The sequence below is a fragment of the Chrysochloris asiatica genome, unplaced genomic scaffold, assembly GCF_000296735.1.
Source record: "Chrysochloris asiatica unplaced genomic scaffold, ChrAsi1.0 scaffold00003, whole genome shotgun sequence".
Lineage (NCBI taxonomy): Eukaryota > Metazoa > Chordata > Mammalia > Afrosoricida > Chrysochloridae > Chrysochloris > Chrysochloris asiatica.
Window position 1 is genome coordinate 31,732,248 of NW_006408521.1, and position 14,462 is coordinate 31,746,709.

General features: G+C 41.5%; 1 protein-coding gene across 2 annotated transcripts in view; it reads left to right on the top strand.

The window, feature by feature from the left end:
* The first annotated feature begins 7,690 nt into the window (after positions 1-7,690).
* Positions 7,691-14,462, top strand: part of GSTO1 (glutathione S-transferase omega 1) — a 13,393-nt gene continuing 6,621 nt past the window's right edge. The window contains exons 1-4 of one of the 2 annotated variants that reach the window (XM_006831319.1): positions 7,691-7,724; positions 7,934-8,042; positions 13,077-13,299; positions 14,001-14,099. In XM_006831319.1, coding sequence (XP_006831382.1) covers positions 7,691-7,724; positions 7,934-8,042; positions 13,077-13,299; positions 14,001-14,099 — 465 coding nt within the window. The remainder of the gene's footprint in view (positions 7,725-7,933; positions 8,043-13,076; positions 13,300-14,000; positions 14,100-14,462) is intronic. The other variant, XM_006831320.1, reaches the window with a different exon arrangement.

The window sequence follows — 14,462 nt, forward strand, 5'->3', positions numbered from 1 at the left end:
GTCAGCAACGCTTGGGCCCACAGGGACTTGAACTCCTGACCAGGTCTGCATGGTCTGCATCAGCTAACTAATTTTTATATGTTAATCTTGTACCCTGCCACTTTGCTGAATCTAAAAATGAAACAAGATCCATGAGTTCCAATAATTTTCTTGCTAAGTTTTCAGGATTTTCTAAGTATAGGATCATATCATCTGCAAATAAAGTTTTATTTCTTCTTTGTCAATTTGGGTGACTTTGATTTATCTTGCCTTATAGTTCTGGCTAAGACTTGCAGCGCAGTATTGAACACGAGTGGTGGTAAAGGTTGCCTTGTCTGATTCCTATTCTCAAAGGAAATGGATTCAGTTTTTCACTGTTGGGAGTGATACTGGCTGTTGCCTTTGTATGTTTTTGTTCTTAAGTGATGCTGAGTCAGTTTCGACTCACAGAGACCCTGTATAGAGTTTCCAAGGAGCAAATGATGGGTTTGAATCACTGACCTTGTGATTAACAGTCTAGTGCTTATCCTATAGTGCCACACCAAGACTCCCTAGCTTTGTATGATATTGTTGCTAAGTGCTGTTGAGCTGTTTCTGACCCATAGCAACCCTGCATAAGGTTTCCAAGGAGTGGCTGGTGAGCTTTAACCACCAACCTTGTGGTTCAAACTACTTTGCAATTCAGCACATTAGCCCACAGCCCCACACCAGTATTTATGCCCTTATTTATGTTGAGGAATTTCCCCTCTATTCCTATTTCATTGGGTGTTTTTATCAGGCAGGAGCGTTGGATTTTGTCAAATGCCTTTTCTGCATCAATTGACATGATCATGTGATTTTTTTCCCTTTGTTTTATTTATATAGTGGATTATGTTGATTGTTTTTCTAATATTGAACCATCTCTGCATACTTGGTATGAATCCTATTTGATCATGACATATTTATATATATGTATTGTTGAATTTGTTGACAATTTTTGTGTCTATGTTCATGGGAGATATTGGTCTGTAATTTTCACTTTTAGTGATGTGTTGGCCTGGTTTTGGTATCAGTTATGCTTGCTTCATAAAATGAATTTAGGAGTTTTCCATCCTTTTTATATTATGGAATAGTTTGAGTAGAATTGGTGTCAACTTTTCTCAGAATGTTTGGTAAGATTAACCAGTAAAGTCATCTGTGCCTGGACTTTTTTTCAGTTGGGAATATTTTAATAATTTGATCAATTTCTTTTCTTGTTATAGGCTTGTTCAAGTTTTCTACTTCAGTCTGTGTTAGTTTAGGTAGGTTGTGTGTTTCTAGAAATGTGTCCATTTCTTCTAGTTTTTCAAATTTGTTGGAATAAATTCTTCATAGTTTTGTTATCCTTTTATTACTGTTGGTTCTGTTATGATGTCACCCATATAATTTCTTATTCATGCTATCTGTATCTTCTCCTTCTTTTCATTGTTAAGTTTGCTAATAGTTTGTCGATTTTATGAAAACTTTCAATCAACCAACTTCTTGTCTTGTTGATTATTTCAGTTGTTTTCCATTTCAGTTATTTCTTCTCTAAGTCGTAGCAGTAAGATTTCTTTGTGACTATTTTCCTCATTGTTGGAGATGTTGTGTTAAGGTGTAGATTATGGTTTTCTTCTTTTGGGACATATGCATTTATTTCTATAATTGCCATCTCAGCACTACTTTGGCTGTGTCCCAAAGATTTTGGTAAATGTGTTTCTTTTCTTGTTTGTTTCAAGGAATTTAAATTTTGAGTTCTTTATTTGTTCTATTACACAATAGCTTTTAAGCAGGGTGTTATTCAATTTCCATGTATTTGATTTTTTCCCCCACCTTCTTCTTATTGTTGATTTCTAATTTTATAGTGCTGTGACCTAAGAAGATGCTTTATAGTATTTTGATGTTTTTTAATTTATTGAGATCTGCTTTTGTGGTCTAACATATGGTCTATTCTGGAGAATTTTCCATGTGCACTGGAAAAGAATGTATATTGCACTGTTGTTGGGTTGTTTGCTTTTTATATGTCTACAAGGTCATAGTTGATTGAGTTGTTTAGTTCTTCTGTGTTTTTGTTGAGTTTCTTTCTAGTTGTTCTGTCCTTTATAAAAAATGGCATATGAAAATCTCCAACTATTATTATAAAGTTGTCTATTTCTTTCTTCAGTTCTATTAGGGTTTGATTTATATATTTTGAGATTCTTTTATTAGGGGCATAATATGGTTATATCCTCTTGTTCAATTGGCCCTTAATCATGATATAATTAGAAAGAATTTTTTTAACATAAACTAGATCTGAAACTTATTTAGACTTATATGTATATCCCATATTGATGTTGTTAGATGCTGTTGAGTTGGCTCCAACTCATAACAATTGTTGCGGACCGTGTAAGACTGGTCAGAGGTTCGAGGCCCTATGGGCCCGAGTGTAACAAATGAGGCCACTGGCAGTTAATGGCAAATTGCTTTCATCTTAATATTCAGTTATATATGTTAAATTAATACACGGAGCCTTTGAAAATCCACAGATAAATGTGATATTTTCCTAAAGCTGAGACTAAAGGTTGAAAGGTTAAACCTTTCTCCAAAGGATTAACTAAAAATATCTTAGCTACTTCTCGGTTCTTTGTTCTATAGACAAAGAACCCATCCTCCCTAATCCCTTTTCCAGGTGCAGCCCATTCACCTGGGCGGCTCCTGCAGAACTCTCACCTTCCCCCAACTGACCTCAGGGGCTATAGATATATTAATTGGGCCTGAGAATCCAAGTTGCTGGCCTGGGATTCGAACCAGCGAAGTACAATGTAAAGTTACCTGAATGTCTGGAAAATTACTGATGTTAGCTGTATCCTATTTTAGTCCCTCCCAGCTTGGTGTGAAACTCCTCCCCTAAATAAAGCAGAGGCCTGGGCCTCCCCAGGTGTGCATTGCTGGTTGGGAGGCATGGAGTAAAGATTGCGGTGCATTACTGGTTGGAAGGCATGGAGTAAAGATAGCAGTGCACTACTGGTTGGAAGGCTTGCAGTAAAGATTGCAGGGCAGTGAGTTGCTGCCTGCAGAGGCCACGATGCCTGTACTCCCAAGCCTGCCCACCAGTGATGTATCCACCCTGGCTTTGGGGTGCCTCATTGTCTCCCTTCTTCTGTCTGTCTGTGTATTCTTTTGCTATCCCTATCGCCGCTGGATCTCCCCTCCTCGTGAACCAAACACTCGTGAACAAAACAACTATGTCGAGGGCAGACCCCGACAAACAATCTTATGAATAACAGAATCAAATGTTGCTCAGTCTGGCAGCATACTGTGCAAATATAAAAAGAAAACTATTAAGTGAAATAACTTCTTCACTTTTGGAATCCAGCTCTTTCGGAAAAAACTTTTCAACTCAGAGCCATTGATGTTTATTTGCTTTGCTCACACATTGTCCCATGTGCCACCAAGAGCACTTGGTGATGCAACAAGTTGTTGGGTACCAAGGCAGTCTGACTCATCGTTAAGACTGTCCCATAGGGTTTTCTTGACTGCAATCTTTATGAGAACCCATGGAGCCACTGGATGGATTCAAATCACCAATCTTTTTGTTAGCATGCTTAGCCCCTTGAGCCACCAGTACTCCTGATTTAGCAAGAATGCTTTCCTATTGTTTCTGGCATTTTCTTCCAAGCCACTGCCATCCTCCATGAGGGCTCCTATTCACAGGCTACTGAAAACAAAACAAACGCCTTCATGGAGTCCATTCTGACTCATAGGGACCCTATAGTGACCCTATAGGACAGTATAGAGAGACCTCACAGGGTTTCCAAGGCTGTAAACCTTTATGGAAGTAGACTGCTGTGTCTTTCTACTAAAGTATGGCTGGTAGGTTTGAACTGCCCACTTTTTGGTTAGAAGCTGAGCACTTTAACCACAGAGCCACCAGTATTCGTCATTCACAGGATAAGGGCCCCCAATTTGTCATCTTTAACCAGCAGAATCAATTCAGGATCAGCCCGTCAGGTTAATTATTGATAATTACAGCTGCCAACATGTGCAGGTTTTAAGTGTAACTACCATAGTGTATCCAGATGTTTTTATGTTATATATGCAGCAACCATGAAGGACTTGGACATGATCTACTATAATGCACAGCGGGGATACTATACTTAGTTGAACCAAGACAGTATCTTTTATTTCAATTTATTTACTTGAAGAACTTTTTCTTTACTTATTGATGAATTGGATCTTGCAAATGTTACAACAAAACATTACACCATTCATATTGTTTAGAGTACAGCACATTTCAAGTAAAAAAAAAAAAAATTAAATGTGGTTCTAGAGTTTTTTATGGAAAAATAGCTTGAATGAATTAAAAAAAAATGAACTTAGCCAATCAGAGGTTTTGTCTGGCAGAATTAGGGTTTACAGTGTTAATTTGTGTCGTATCATTCATGTTTTACAAGTCCTTCTAAAAATTTTATTTCCTTAAAAAGATTTAATTAAGCAAGGTTTACATTAAAAAAAAAAAGTATCTGTTTACTAAGTTACATATGTTCTTGTTGTTAATTGTCATCTAGTTGGGTCTGCCTCCTAGTGACCCATGTGCACAGGGCAGAGCTTCTGGGGAGAGTTGTCCAGGCTGTGTCCTTGCAGGCCTGGGTCTCCGCATAGTCAGTGCAGCTCCTAACAGGAGCCTTTGGAAAGTATGGACCCTGTGAGTGGGCTCTGAGTCCTGGTCACAGGCCCGGAAGTCGAGAAGCCTTGGGGAAGAGCGGAGCTGCCACAATAGTACCAATACCCAAAGGGCAGTCTTAGTTTTAACCCAAAGGAAACAACATAAATCTGGTTATTATTAACATGGAATGAGGGTATGCTTTTAAAAACCACCTATTTCTTCAACATTTGGTCTTTGAAATCCTAGCAAGGGCCCAGACTCAGAGTTAGGCAGGTGGCCTGAGTGAACTTAGGTGAAGGTCTGGCTAGAGTGTCCATTCAAACAGCTGGGAAAGATAGGGATCAGGAAAGACAGGGCTCCAGAGGCCAGGAAAACACCAGAGCTTCACTACATGGTATATGACTATAATCTAAAGACACAAGCCTTTCTCTGCATGGTGCAGTAAGGGGTACAGACTGTGCTGGGTGACACTGGCAGAGGGATGGGATGACACCAAAATAACTATAAAACGTACAGTGCTTCAATGAAAATGTATTATTTTTAAATGTCGCTGCAGTTCTAACAGCAAAAAAATTTTTTTCAGAAGCCCAACTTCCAGGAATTAATATACCTACAAGGCTAAAAGGAGCTCTGGTAGCATAGTGGTTAAGAGTCGGGCTGCTAGCCTCAAGGTCAGCAGTTTGAAACTACCAGTTGATCCACAAGAGAAAGATGAGGCTTTCTGTTCCTGTAAAGATTTACAACCTCGGAAACCCTGTGCAGGGTCGCTATGAGTTGGAACCGACTCCACCACGGCACGCCTAACCACAAGGCTAAAACTTTATAAAAATTTACTTTTTAAAATCATCTAATGCTGTCCCTGGAGTCCTGGTGTGGTGCTGTGGGCTAATGCGTCAGACTGCAAAGTCATCCAGCTGCTCCTTGGAAACCCTATACAGGGTCGCTATGGGTGGGGATCGACTGACGGCATTTAACAATGACAGCAATGCTGTCCCTGGGGAGTGTGGTGGTTCCACAAGCTAAATATAGTATTGCAAACAACAAGGTCCGGGGTTGGAGCTCGCCAGCCACTCCTGGTGAGAAAGATGAGGCTTTCTGCTTCCGTGAAGATATCAAACCTCAGAAACAGGGTCGCTGTGAGTCGGAATCGACTCACACGGAGGCACTTAACAACAACAATGCAGTCTCTGGTGGATTATGTCTTGGGCTCTAAATCGTTGGAATCCATCAGCCACTCCTGGGGAGAAAGAAGAGGCTTTCTGCTCTGGTAGAGAAGTACACACCCTTAGCAACCAGGGAACTAGAGGGCACAACCACACCAAATGCAGTCCAATGAGCCCTAGTGGAGGAGTGGATTAGCTTTGGGCTGCTGATGAAAAGGTGAGCAGTTCAAACCCACCAGTCACAGGGGAAAGACGGGGCAGGCTGCTCCTGTCAAGATTTAAGCCTTGAAAACTCTGTGGAGCAGTTTACAGGGCCGCTAGGAGTCAGAATCGGCTTGAGGGCATTGGGTTTGTTTATTTTCCTTTTAATGCAGTGGGTCAAAGCTGTCATTGTTACCCAATTACAATGGGGCTTCAATGGTTTCAACTGCTTATAATACACGTTGTAAGCACATGCTTTTGTTGCAGCTGTTGTTTGCATAATCACTGATGTTTGTCATTTTTTCAGGTGTTTTAGCTACAATACCAGTATTTGTGAACCTATATTAATAACTTGTTTGAGAATGAAGTAGTAATTAAAGGAAAAGGAGAAAAAAAAGACTGCTGCTCAGTTATTTGATAACATAAACAATTATGTAATTCAGTGCCGATTTTATAACAATTTTATAAAATTATTATTATGGTATTAGTGTTCATGGAAACATTACATTTAAGCAATTTAAAACTATATGTTGTTGTTGTCATGGAGCTGGTTCCGAATCATAGTGACACCCTGTATAGGGTTTCTAAGGCTGAGCCCTGGTGTGGCGCTGTAGGATAAACAAACACTCAACCACAAGGTCGGTTTGAACTACAAGGTCGGTGGGTCAAACTCACCAGCTGCTCTTCTTCGGAAACCCTATGTTGTTGTTGTTGTTAAGTGCCGTGGGGTCGGTTCCGACTCATAGCGACCCTGTACAGGGTTTCCGAGGCTGTAAATCTTTACGGGAGCAGAAACCCTCATCTTTCTCCAGCGGAACCGCTGGTAATTTCGAACTGCTGACCTTGCGGTTCACAGCCCGATTCGTAACCACTACGCTACCAGAGCTCCTTACGGGGGCGCTATGAGTGGAGAACGACTCGATGGCACTTAACAACAGCAACAGATCTTTACCAGAGAAGTAAGTCTCCTCTTTCTCTCACAGAGCAACTGGTGATCTTGCAGAAGCAGCCCAATGGGTATAACCCATCACACCATCAGCTCTCTATTATCTGTATTTAGCACTTATTATTCTATGATTAAAATTGATAATAAACATTACTAAGGATTCTGTATGGGAGGAGGTCTACGAGTTACTTTACTGAGTAACACCAACCCTAGTTTCGCTACTGTTCACAATGCCAGGTTATCAGAATTCACATATGATATGAGAGGGCAGCTGGCGCGCTTTCCGGCTGGGGTGCAGGATGTGTGTATTGGGGGTGTGTGTGTCATGATCAGGCATAGACCCGCGAGAAGGGGCTGGAGACCACCTTTATTGCGGTAGAGAAACGGATCTGAAGATTTCTGAGCTTTTTATGTGCGTCTGGACGTGGGCGCATTTCTTGCTCCACACCATTCAATAGAGCCGCAAAACCAGCGGTGTTTTAAGATACTGCGGAGACAAACGGGGAAGTCGGATCCTGGAGGGTGAGCTCTCCGACTCGCTCTCCCAGGCTTCAGTGACAGCGTACTGCTTCTCAGAGAGCGTGGGCGACAGAGTCTGCGCGCGTCGCCCTGTGGCCCACAAGGTTTGAGGGCGCGCGGGATCCGGGGACCCAGCCTTGGCCAGCACACTGCCACGCACTACGCACCGCGGCCGGAAGGAGGGGCCACCTACGACTTCTGCTGGCAAACTCAGGAGGGAGACTGCCCCGTGGAAGCGCGATGTCTGGGTCGTCAGCCCGAAGCCTGGCGAAAGGTGAAATCTACCCGCGCACGGTGGGGGCGTGATTTGGACTCACCCCCGCCTGCGATCCTCCACTAGCGAGGCCGCTGGGTTTTGTCCCATGTGCGGGGAATGCGCGGAGCCGCCGCGTGCCTTATCTCTCCCGGAGGGGTGGGGGCGGCGGCGGGGGGGCGCGTAGGCCGCTTTCCAGGGCCCTAACAGCCTCCGCTTGCTTCCTGCAGGCAGCGAGTCCCCGAAACCGGTCCCGGAGGGCCTGATCCGCGTCTACAGCATGAGGTTCTGTCCATTCGCGAAGAGGACTCTCCTGGTCCTGAAAGCCAAGGGAATCGAGTGAGTACTCTGGGAGGAATTGTGCTGGCGGCGGCGGTGGGAATCCCTGATTGGCCTCGAAGCTTTTAAATTATGATTATTATTGCAAAGTATTACTATCCTTAACCTTTTGGGGTTTGTATAGGAGCTCTGGTAGCATAGTGGTTACGAATGGGGCTGCGAACCGCAAGGTCAGCAGTTCGAAACTACCAGCTGCTCCGCGGGAGAAAGATGAGACTTTCTACTCCCGTAAAGATTTACAACCTCGGAAACCCTGTACGGGGTCGCTATGGGTCGGAAACGACTCGACGGCACTTAACAACAACAAGGAAGGTATAGACCCTTTCTGGGGGTGGGAAGTGGGGAAGTGGAGATGCCACAGACGTCTAGGGTCTAAAAAAACCCTTCTCCCTTAGTCTACTCCTATAGAACACCATAGAATTTCCCAGACTGTAAATCTTTGGGGAAGCAGACTGCTATGTCTTTCTCCTGAACTATGACTGGTGGGTTTAAACGGCTGACCTTTTGGATGAGTTCCCACCAGGGCTCCTAATTCATCAGTCTAGGACATCCGGTGTGGCACTGTAGGATAAGCACCTGACTGGTATCCAAAAAGTCAACAGTGCAAACCCTCAAGCCATTCTCTAAAACTTTATACAGGGACAGGCACGTGACAAACAGTTAGCCAACCACATTTTTTAAATCATAAAAACGTAGGCTCAATAAAGCTAATGATTTGCCTTACCTCACTGGGCTGGTAATCTCGGGCAGACACTTTGACCATGGCAATTTCCTGATTCTTGTGCCATGACCCTTGCTTCCTCACTGTGGCCTCTTCATTCTGTCCTGTGGGTCCTATATATTGTTTGCTGTGATTCTGAGTAGAGGGTTCCCTCCGACTAACCTGTAATTTCACCCAGGGCATTGTCCAGACCTTTGCCTACCCAGTTAATAGAGACATTTGTATATATTGCGTTAGTGGTTGAGTCAGCTCTTGGCAAAGTCTCAGTATTGAAACTAGTACCATTGATGTGGGTTGTCCATAGGAAATATGCAATAGTAACTTTGTTGTTTTGGTAGTCCATGGTACTTTTAATATTCTCCTCCAAAACCATAATTCAAATGCATCAATTCTTCTACATTCTTCATTTATTGTCCAACTAGCACATGCATATGAGGTTGTTAAAAATACCATGGCTTGGATCAGGCTCCTCTTAGTCCTCAAACTGACATCTTTGCTCTTCAGCACTTTAAAGAGGTCTTTCAATTTTTAATTAGGCAACCTAATGCAAAGCATCATTTGATTTCTTGACAGCTGCTTTCATGAGTGTTGATGGTGATCTGAGCAAAATTAAGTCTTTAATTCAACCTTTCTCCATTTATCTTGATGTTATGTGCTTAGGGTTTGTAAACTAATTTTAGTCTTTAAGGGGAATGGTTAGGCAGTCCCTAAAAGAAATGTAAGATATAATCTAAAGAAAAAAATTGGTTTGCATCTCATTTGGATAAATTTATGATGCTAATGAGCATATAGTCATCATTTAGTAAGTGTATCCAAAACACTATTTACTGTACAGAACACTTTTCATTTCAAGTAAAAGAAACCTAATTCAAACTGGATTGAAATGTTGGCGTTTATTTTACTCATATAATTGGGAAGTCCTGGGGCAGGACACAGCTGGCCTTAGGGGCACAAAGTTTCATGTTATGTGAAATGAAAATTGGAATGATTTTAACCAAAAGAGTATGGCCAGGGGATAGCTACTAGACAGGGCAAAGAGCAGATAGCTACTACATATTCATGAGTAGATATTACTCTTGATTCCCAGGAGACTTTCAATGATGAAGCACAAGATTTTTATAACATAAGAAAACATGCCTTTCTCTAATCTTTTTACATTTATTTTTTCCCTTTTTATGTTTTTTCCCCTTTTTTTAAATTATAGTAATATATTCAACAAAACATTTGCCTTTTCAACCATTTTTGTACGTACAATCCTGTCACACCAACCACTCTCCACATGTTGCACAAACATCTCCACTATCCATTTCCAAATTATTTTTTCTCTCTCTTCTCCCTGACCCCAACTTTCCTTTCCCTTTTTTTACTTGCAGAAAAATTTCCAATGATTTGTCCTAATGAGAAAATAAACATACATTGCTTCACTTCCAGTACATGAAAAAAAGAAAAAAGTAACTTCCTTTTTCCCCTTCCTTTTCAACTGCCTTCTCCATAATCCAAGTTAGCGCGTGTCTATACTGTACCCAGTGAATGGTTCTTCCTACCCTCCCGTCCCTTGTAACCATCATAAAATGTGTATTATAGCCTGAAAATCTTTTCTTGACTTTTTACAGTAGTGGTCGCATAAGATATCGGTCCCTTTGTAACTAACTAATTTCACTTAGCGTAATGTCTAACAGGTTCCTCTTTGTGTTTTGTAGATTCATCATTATTCTTTAATATTGTACAATACTCTATTGTGTGTATGTACCGAAGTTTGTTCAACCATGCTTCTACTGATGGGCATCTAAGCTGTCTCCATCTTTTTGCCATTGTGAACAATGTTGCAATGAACGTGGGTGTGCACATGTGTATTCTTGTCACAGTACTTATTTTTTGAAAATATATACCAAATCGAGAGATTGCTGGATCATACAGTATTTCTATTTTTAACCTTCTGAGAAAATGCCATACCATATTCCACAGCAGTTGTACCATTTTACATTCCTACCAGCAGAGTAGGAGGGGCCCAGTCTCTTCACATCCTCTCCAGCATTTGTTTTCTTATTTTTTTGAACTTTACTATTAATGCTGGGGTCAGATGATATATCATTGTTGTTTTGATTTGCATCTCTCTAATGCCAAGTGGCAGCATGACAACAGTAGTGAGGTTGACCCAGGATCAGGCAGTGTTTCATTCTGCTGTGCATAAGGTCGCTACGAGTCGGTACCGACTTGATGGCACCTAACAACAACAACAACAATAGTTAATGGTCGTAAGCATTTCTTTATGTTTGTTGGCTGCCTGAATGTCTTCATTGGTAAAGTATATGCTTATGTACTTGACCCATTTTTAAATCGAATTGTCTTCTTAGTGATATGCTGAAGTGTTCTATAAATTTTAGATAGTAGCCCCTTGTCTGGTATAACATTGTCCAAAATTGTTCCCCGTCTGTGGGTTTTACTTTTGGGGAAATCGTTTTATATAAGTAGTTCCTAATTTTTAGGGGTGTCCCAGTCTGCTATTTGAGAAGACATGTTTTTCTTTCAGAGGTGCACCTTCTAACTTGTTGCAGCAGGTGTTTAGCCTTGTTGGTTTACACCACCCTAGTACCAACATGAATGTGTTCCAGGAGCCTTCTTTATCACAAAGGTTTCATAGTATACGATTTCAGAGATTATACTGACATTCCTTGGCAAATGACCTTGTCGTCCTGGTCATGGCTGACATATGTGTGCCCCATGTTGTCAGCTCATGAACCTTTTAGTGCGCACACACACAGTAATGCTCAAACTGCCATTCGTTTCCATGCTTAAAGATGCCGTTTCCATGGTTCCATGCCGTTTCCGTTCGTTTCCATGGTTTTAAAGATGCCATTACATGTGTAAAACCTCAAAACTCAGTGCTATTCCAGCTGCTGCTCTGAATGTGGAAATAGGAAAGGCGAATTGATATTATTTTTTGAGTAACTAATCTGTTCTTTTGAACTATTATCCGGATTTGACAATCATATAAATCTGGCTTTAATAATTATAGGAATTTTTTCCCCTTGCTCTTGATTTGTCTGAAATATCTCGGGCAAAACACAAGATAGAAGTAATTATAATTCGAATGCAGTCTGAATGTCACCTGTTTTCCTCCTTTTTGGTTTACTTTGAATGATTTCGCCACCCAACAGTTATTTAAAATATCCAATCCGGGAGATTTCAAGTGAACAGTTACTTGGTGGATAGATTTCCGGGACCCCTTAACATTTATCTAAAAAGCAAGAACTTCTTAGTCCAGAGGTCATACTGGGCACAATTCCATTAGTTGCCATATAGGGTTTTAAATTAGATAGCTCTTAGCCAAAAATGGAATATCAAATATTAATAGTCTTGAAGCATTTCCACTTTATTCATTAATTCAACAAATATTTCAGTCATTATGTAACTTTTTCATCTTACATTTTGTTCACTTACATGCTTACTTATTTATTAATATGAACAAGATCTGTGCTTCCTGGGAGCTTGCATTCCAGGAGGAGTCCCGGTGTAGCACAGTAGGATAAGCACTCAACCACAACGCACATTTGAGCTGCTCCTTGGAAACTCCATACAGGTTCACTGTGTATGAGTCGGGACCGACTCAATGGCACTTAGCAACACAACATTCTAGGAAGGTGACAGGTGAGAACGTTGAACCAATTCAAGGAAAATAAAAAAGGCCACTGTCGTCTGATCATAATGACCACCAGAAACGCCATGGGAAAGAAGTAAATGGGGGCCATATGAAATGTATCTTGAGAGGGCAAGGAGTTTGTATTTTATCCTCACTGCAGTGAGAAGCAATCGAGAGGTTTTAGGTAGGAGAGTGGCCTGATTCTGTTTGCTTTTGCCAAAGTGCTTTGAACCACAAGGTTGGTGGTTCATACCAGCTACTCCTCAGAAACCATATTCTGGGTTGCTATGAGTCAGTACTGACTTGAAGGCACTTAACAACAGCAACAACAAAGCGTCTGCTGGTTGCGTGTGAAGAAAGGACTGTAGGGAAGTCACAGGGGAAACAAGCCTGGTTGAGGGACTGTCCAGGTGAGAGATGATGCTCTGGGCTAGGTGATCAGAGTGAAACTGAGAGATAGACACAGTCCAGATGTGGTTTCAAGGTCGAGCTGGCAGGTTGATTTGATGCCAGGCAGAGGGTGAGAGGGGAAGAAATTCAGGGAGTGGTAAAGGTGGTTGGCGGGGAGGAATTAGGCTGAGCAGACTCTAGTAACTGGACGGTAGGGCCAGTGAGGATTTATTCAAAAATGCAAAAATGTCTCTCTCTTCATCGTCTTCTGTGTGTCTTTCAGGCACGAAGTCATCAACATCAACCTGAAAAGTAAGCCTGAGTGGTTCTTTTCAAAGAATCCCTATGGGCTGGTACCAGTTTTGGAAAACAGTCAGGGTCAGCTGGTCTACGAATCTGCCATCACTTGTGAGTACCTGGATGAAGCATATCCAGGGAAGAAGCTGATGCCTGATGACCCCTATGAGAAAGCTTGCCAAAAGATGGTCTTTGAGTTGTTTTCTAAGGTGTGTGTCTGAGATATTTCAGCTCCTATTTTTAAAATCTGTTTTAAGTGAAATCAAAGTAGTCACTTATGGCTCAGTGATTTGGAAGAGGAAAATAAGACAGGAAGATGCTCCTGTCAGCTTTGACATGCCCTGAAGCCCTTTCATGATCCGGTTCCTGTGTTTACCTTTACAAAATGTCTCCTCCCTTCTCCCTATATTTTGTCCCAGGTGTGCTAAACTTCATTTTTCCCTAATTCGCCACCACCTCCCTCATTTCTTCCAGAAAGCTTTCATGTTCTTCCCCTTTCTCACTTTGCCTCTTACCCCAAAGACATCTTTGACGTCTGCTCAGGATGCTTACCTGGACCAGCCTAGTGCCCAGTGCTGTATCCTTCAGGAGGTACTTGGCTCGGGTGCTATGAAGGACACCTTCCTGACTGTGTATCGCCTGAGGGCTAGAGCACCTTGAGGGTAAAGGCTGGGCTTTGATCACTCATAGTTCACTGTCCAGGTCTTACAAGTCACACCACTTCCTACTCCTAGGACTTTAAGTAAGTTAATTCATACCTTACCTCAATTCTGTCATTTTCAAAGTTGTTAAATGCTGTGGACCCTACATAGGGTTTCTGAGGAGTGGCTGGTGAGCTTGAATCTGTATTTCTATGTGGAATGGGGCAGATGTGATTAGCCTTAAAACCTATGAAATTATTTTCTATTAGGTACCACCTTTGTTAACAAGCTTTCTTCGAAGGCGAGATAAAGAAGACTGTTCTGGCCTAAGAGAAGAACTGTGTAAAGAATTCAGCAAGTTAGAAGAGGTAATCTCTTTCTTTCTTCCGGTTTTTATCAGAGTAACTGACATACTGTCTCTGCCTTCCTCTTCCTTCCTTTTTCATACCCGTTTCCCATCACTTTATGGCCATCAGTAATAATACTACATAAAGCTTAGTTTACGACAGATTGTACTAAGCTGTTAATTTAGTAAGTAAACCCAAACACCTAAAAAATACTTTGTCGTAGACTTTTAAAATATTTTATTACATTGACATTAAAATGACAAGGAGAAAAAGGAAATTTTGCCCCATTTTCATAATTTGTCACCTGTTTTCATTTTTCTAAGCTTATTTTCATTCCTTGTCCATATGCTAAAAATAAAAATTTAACATAATGTTGTGGCTCTT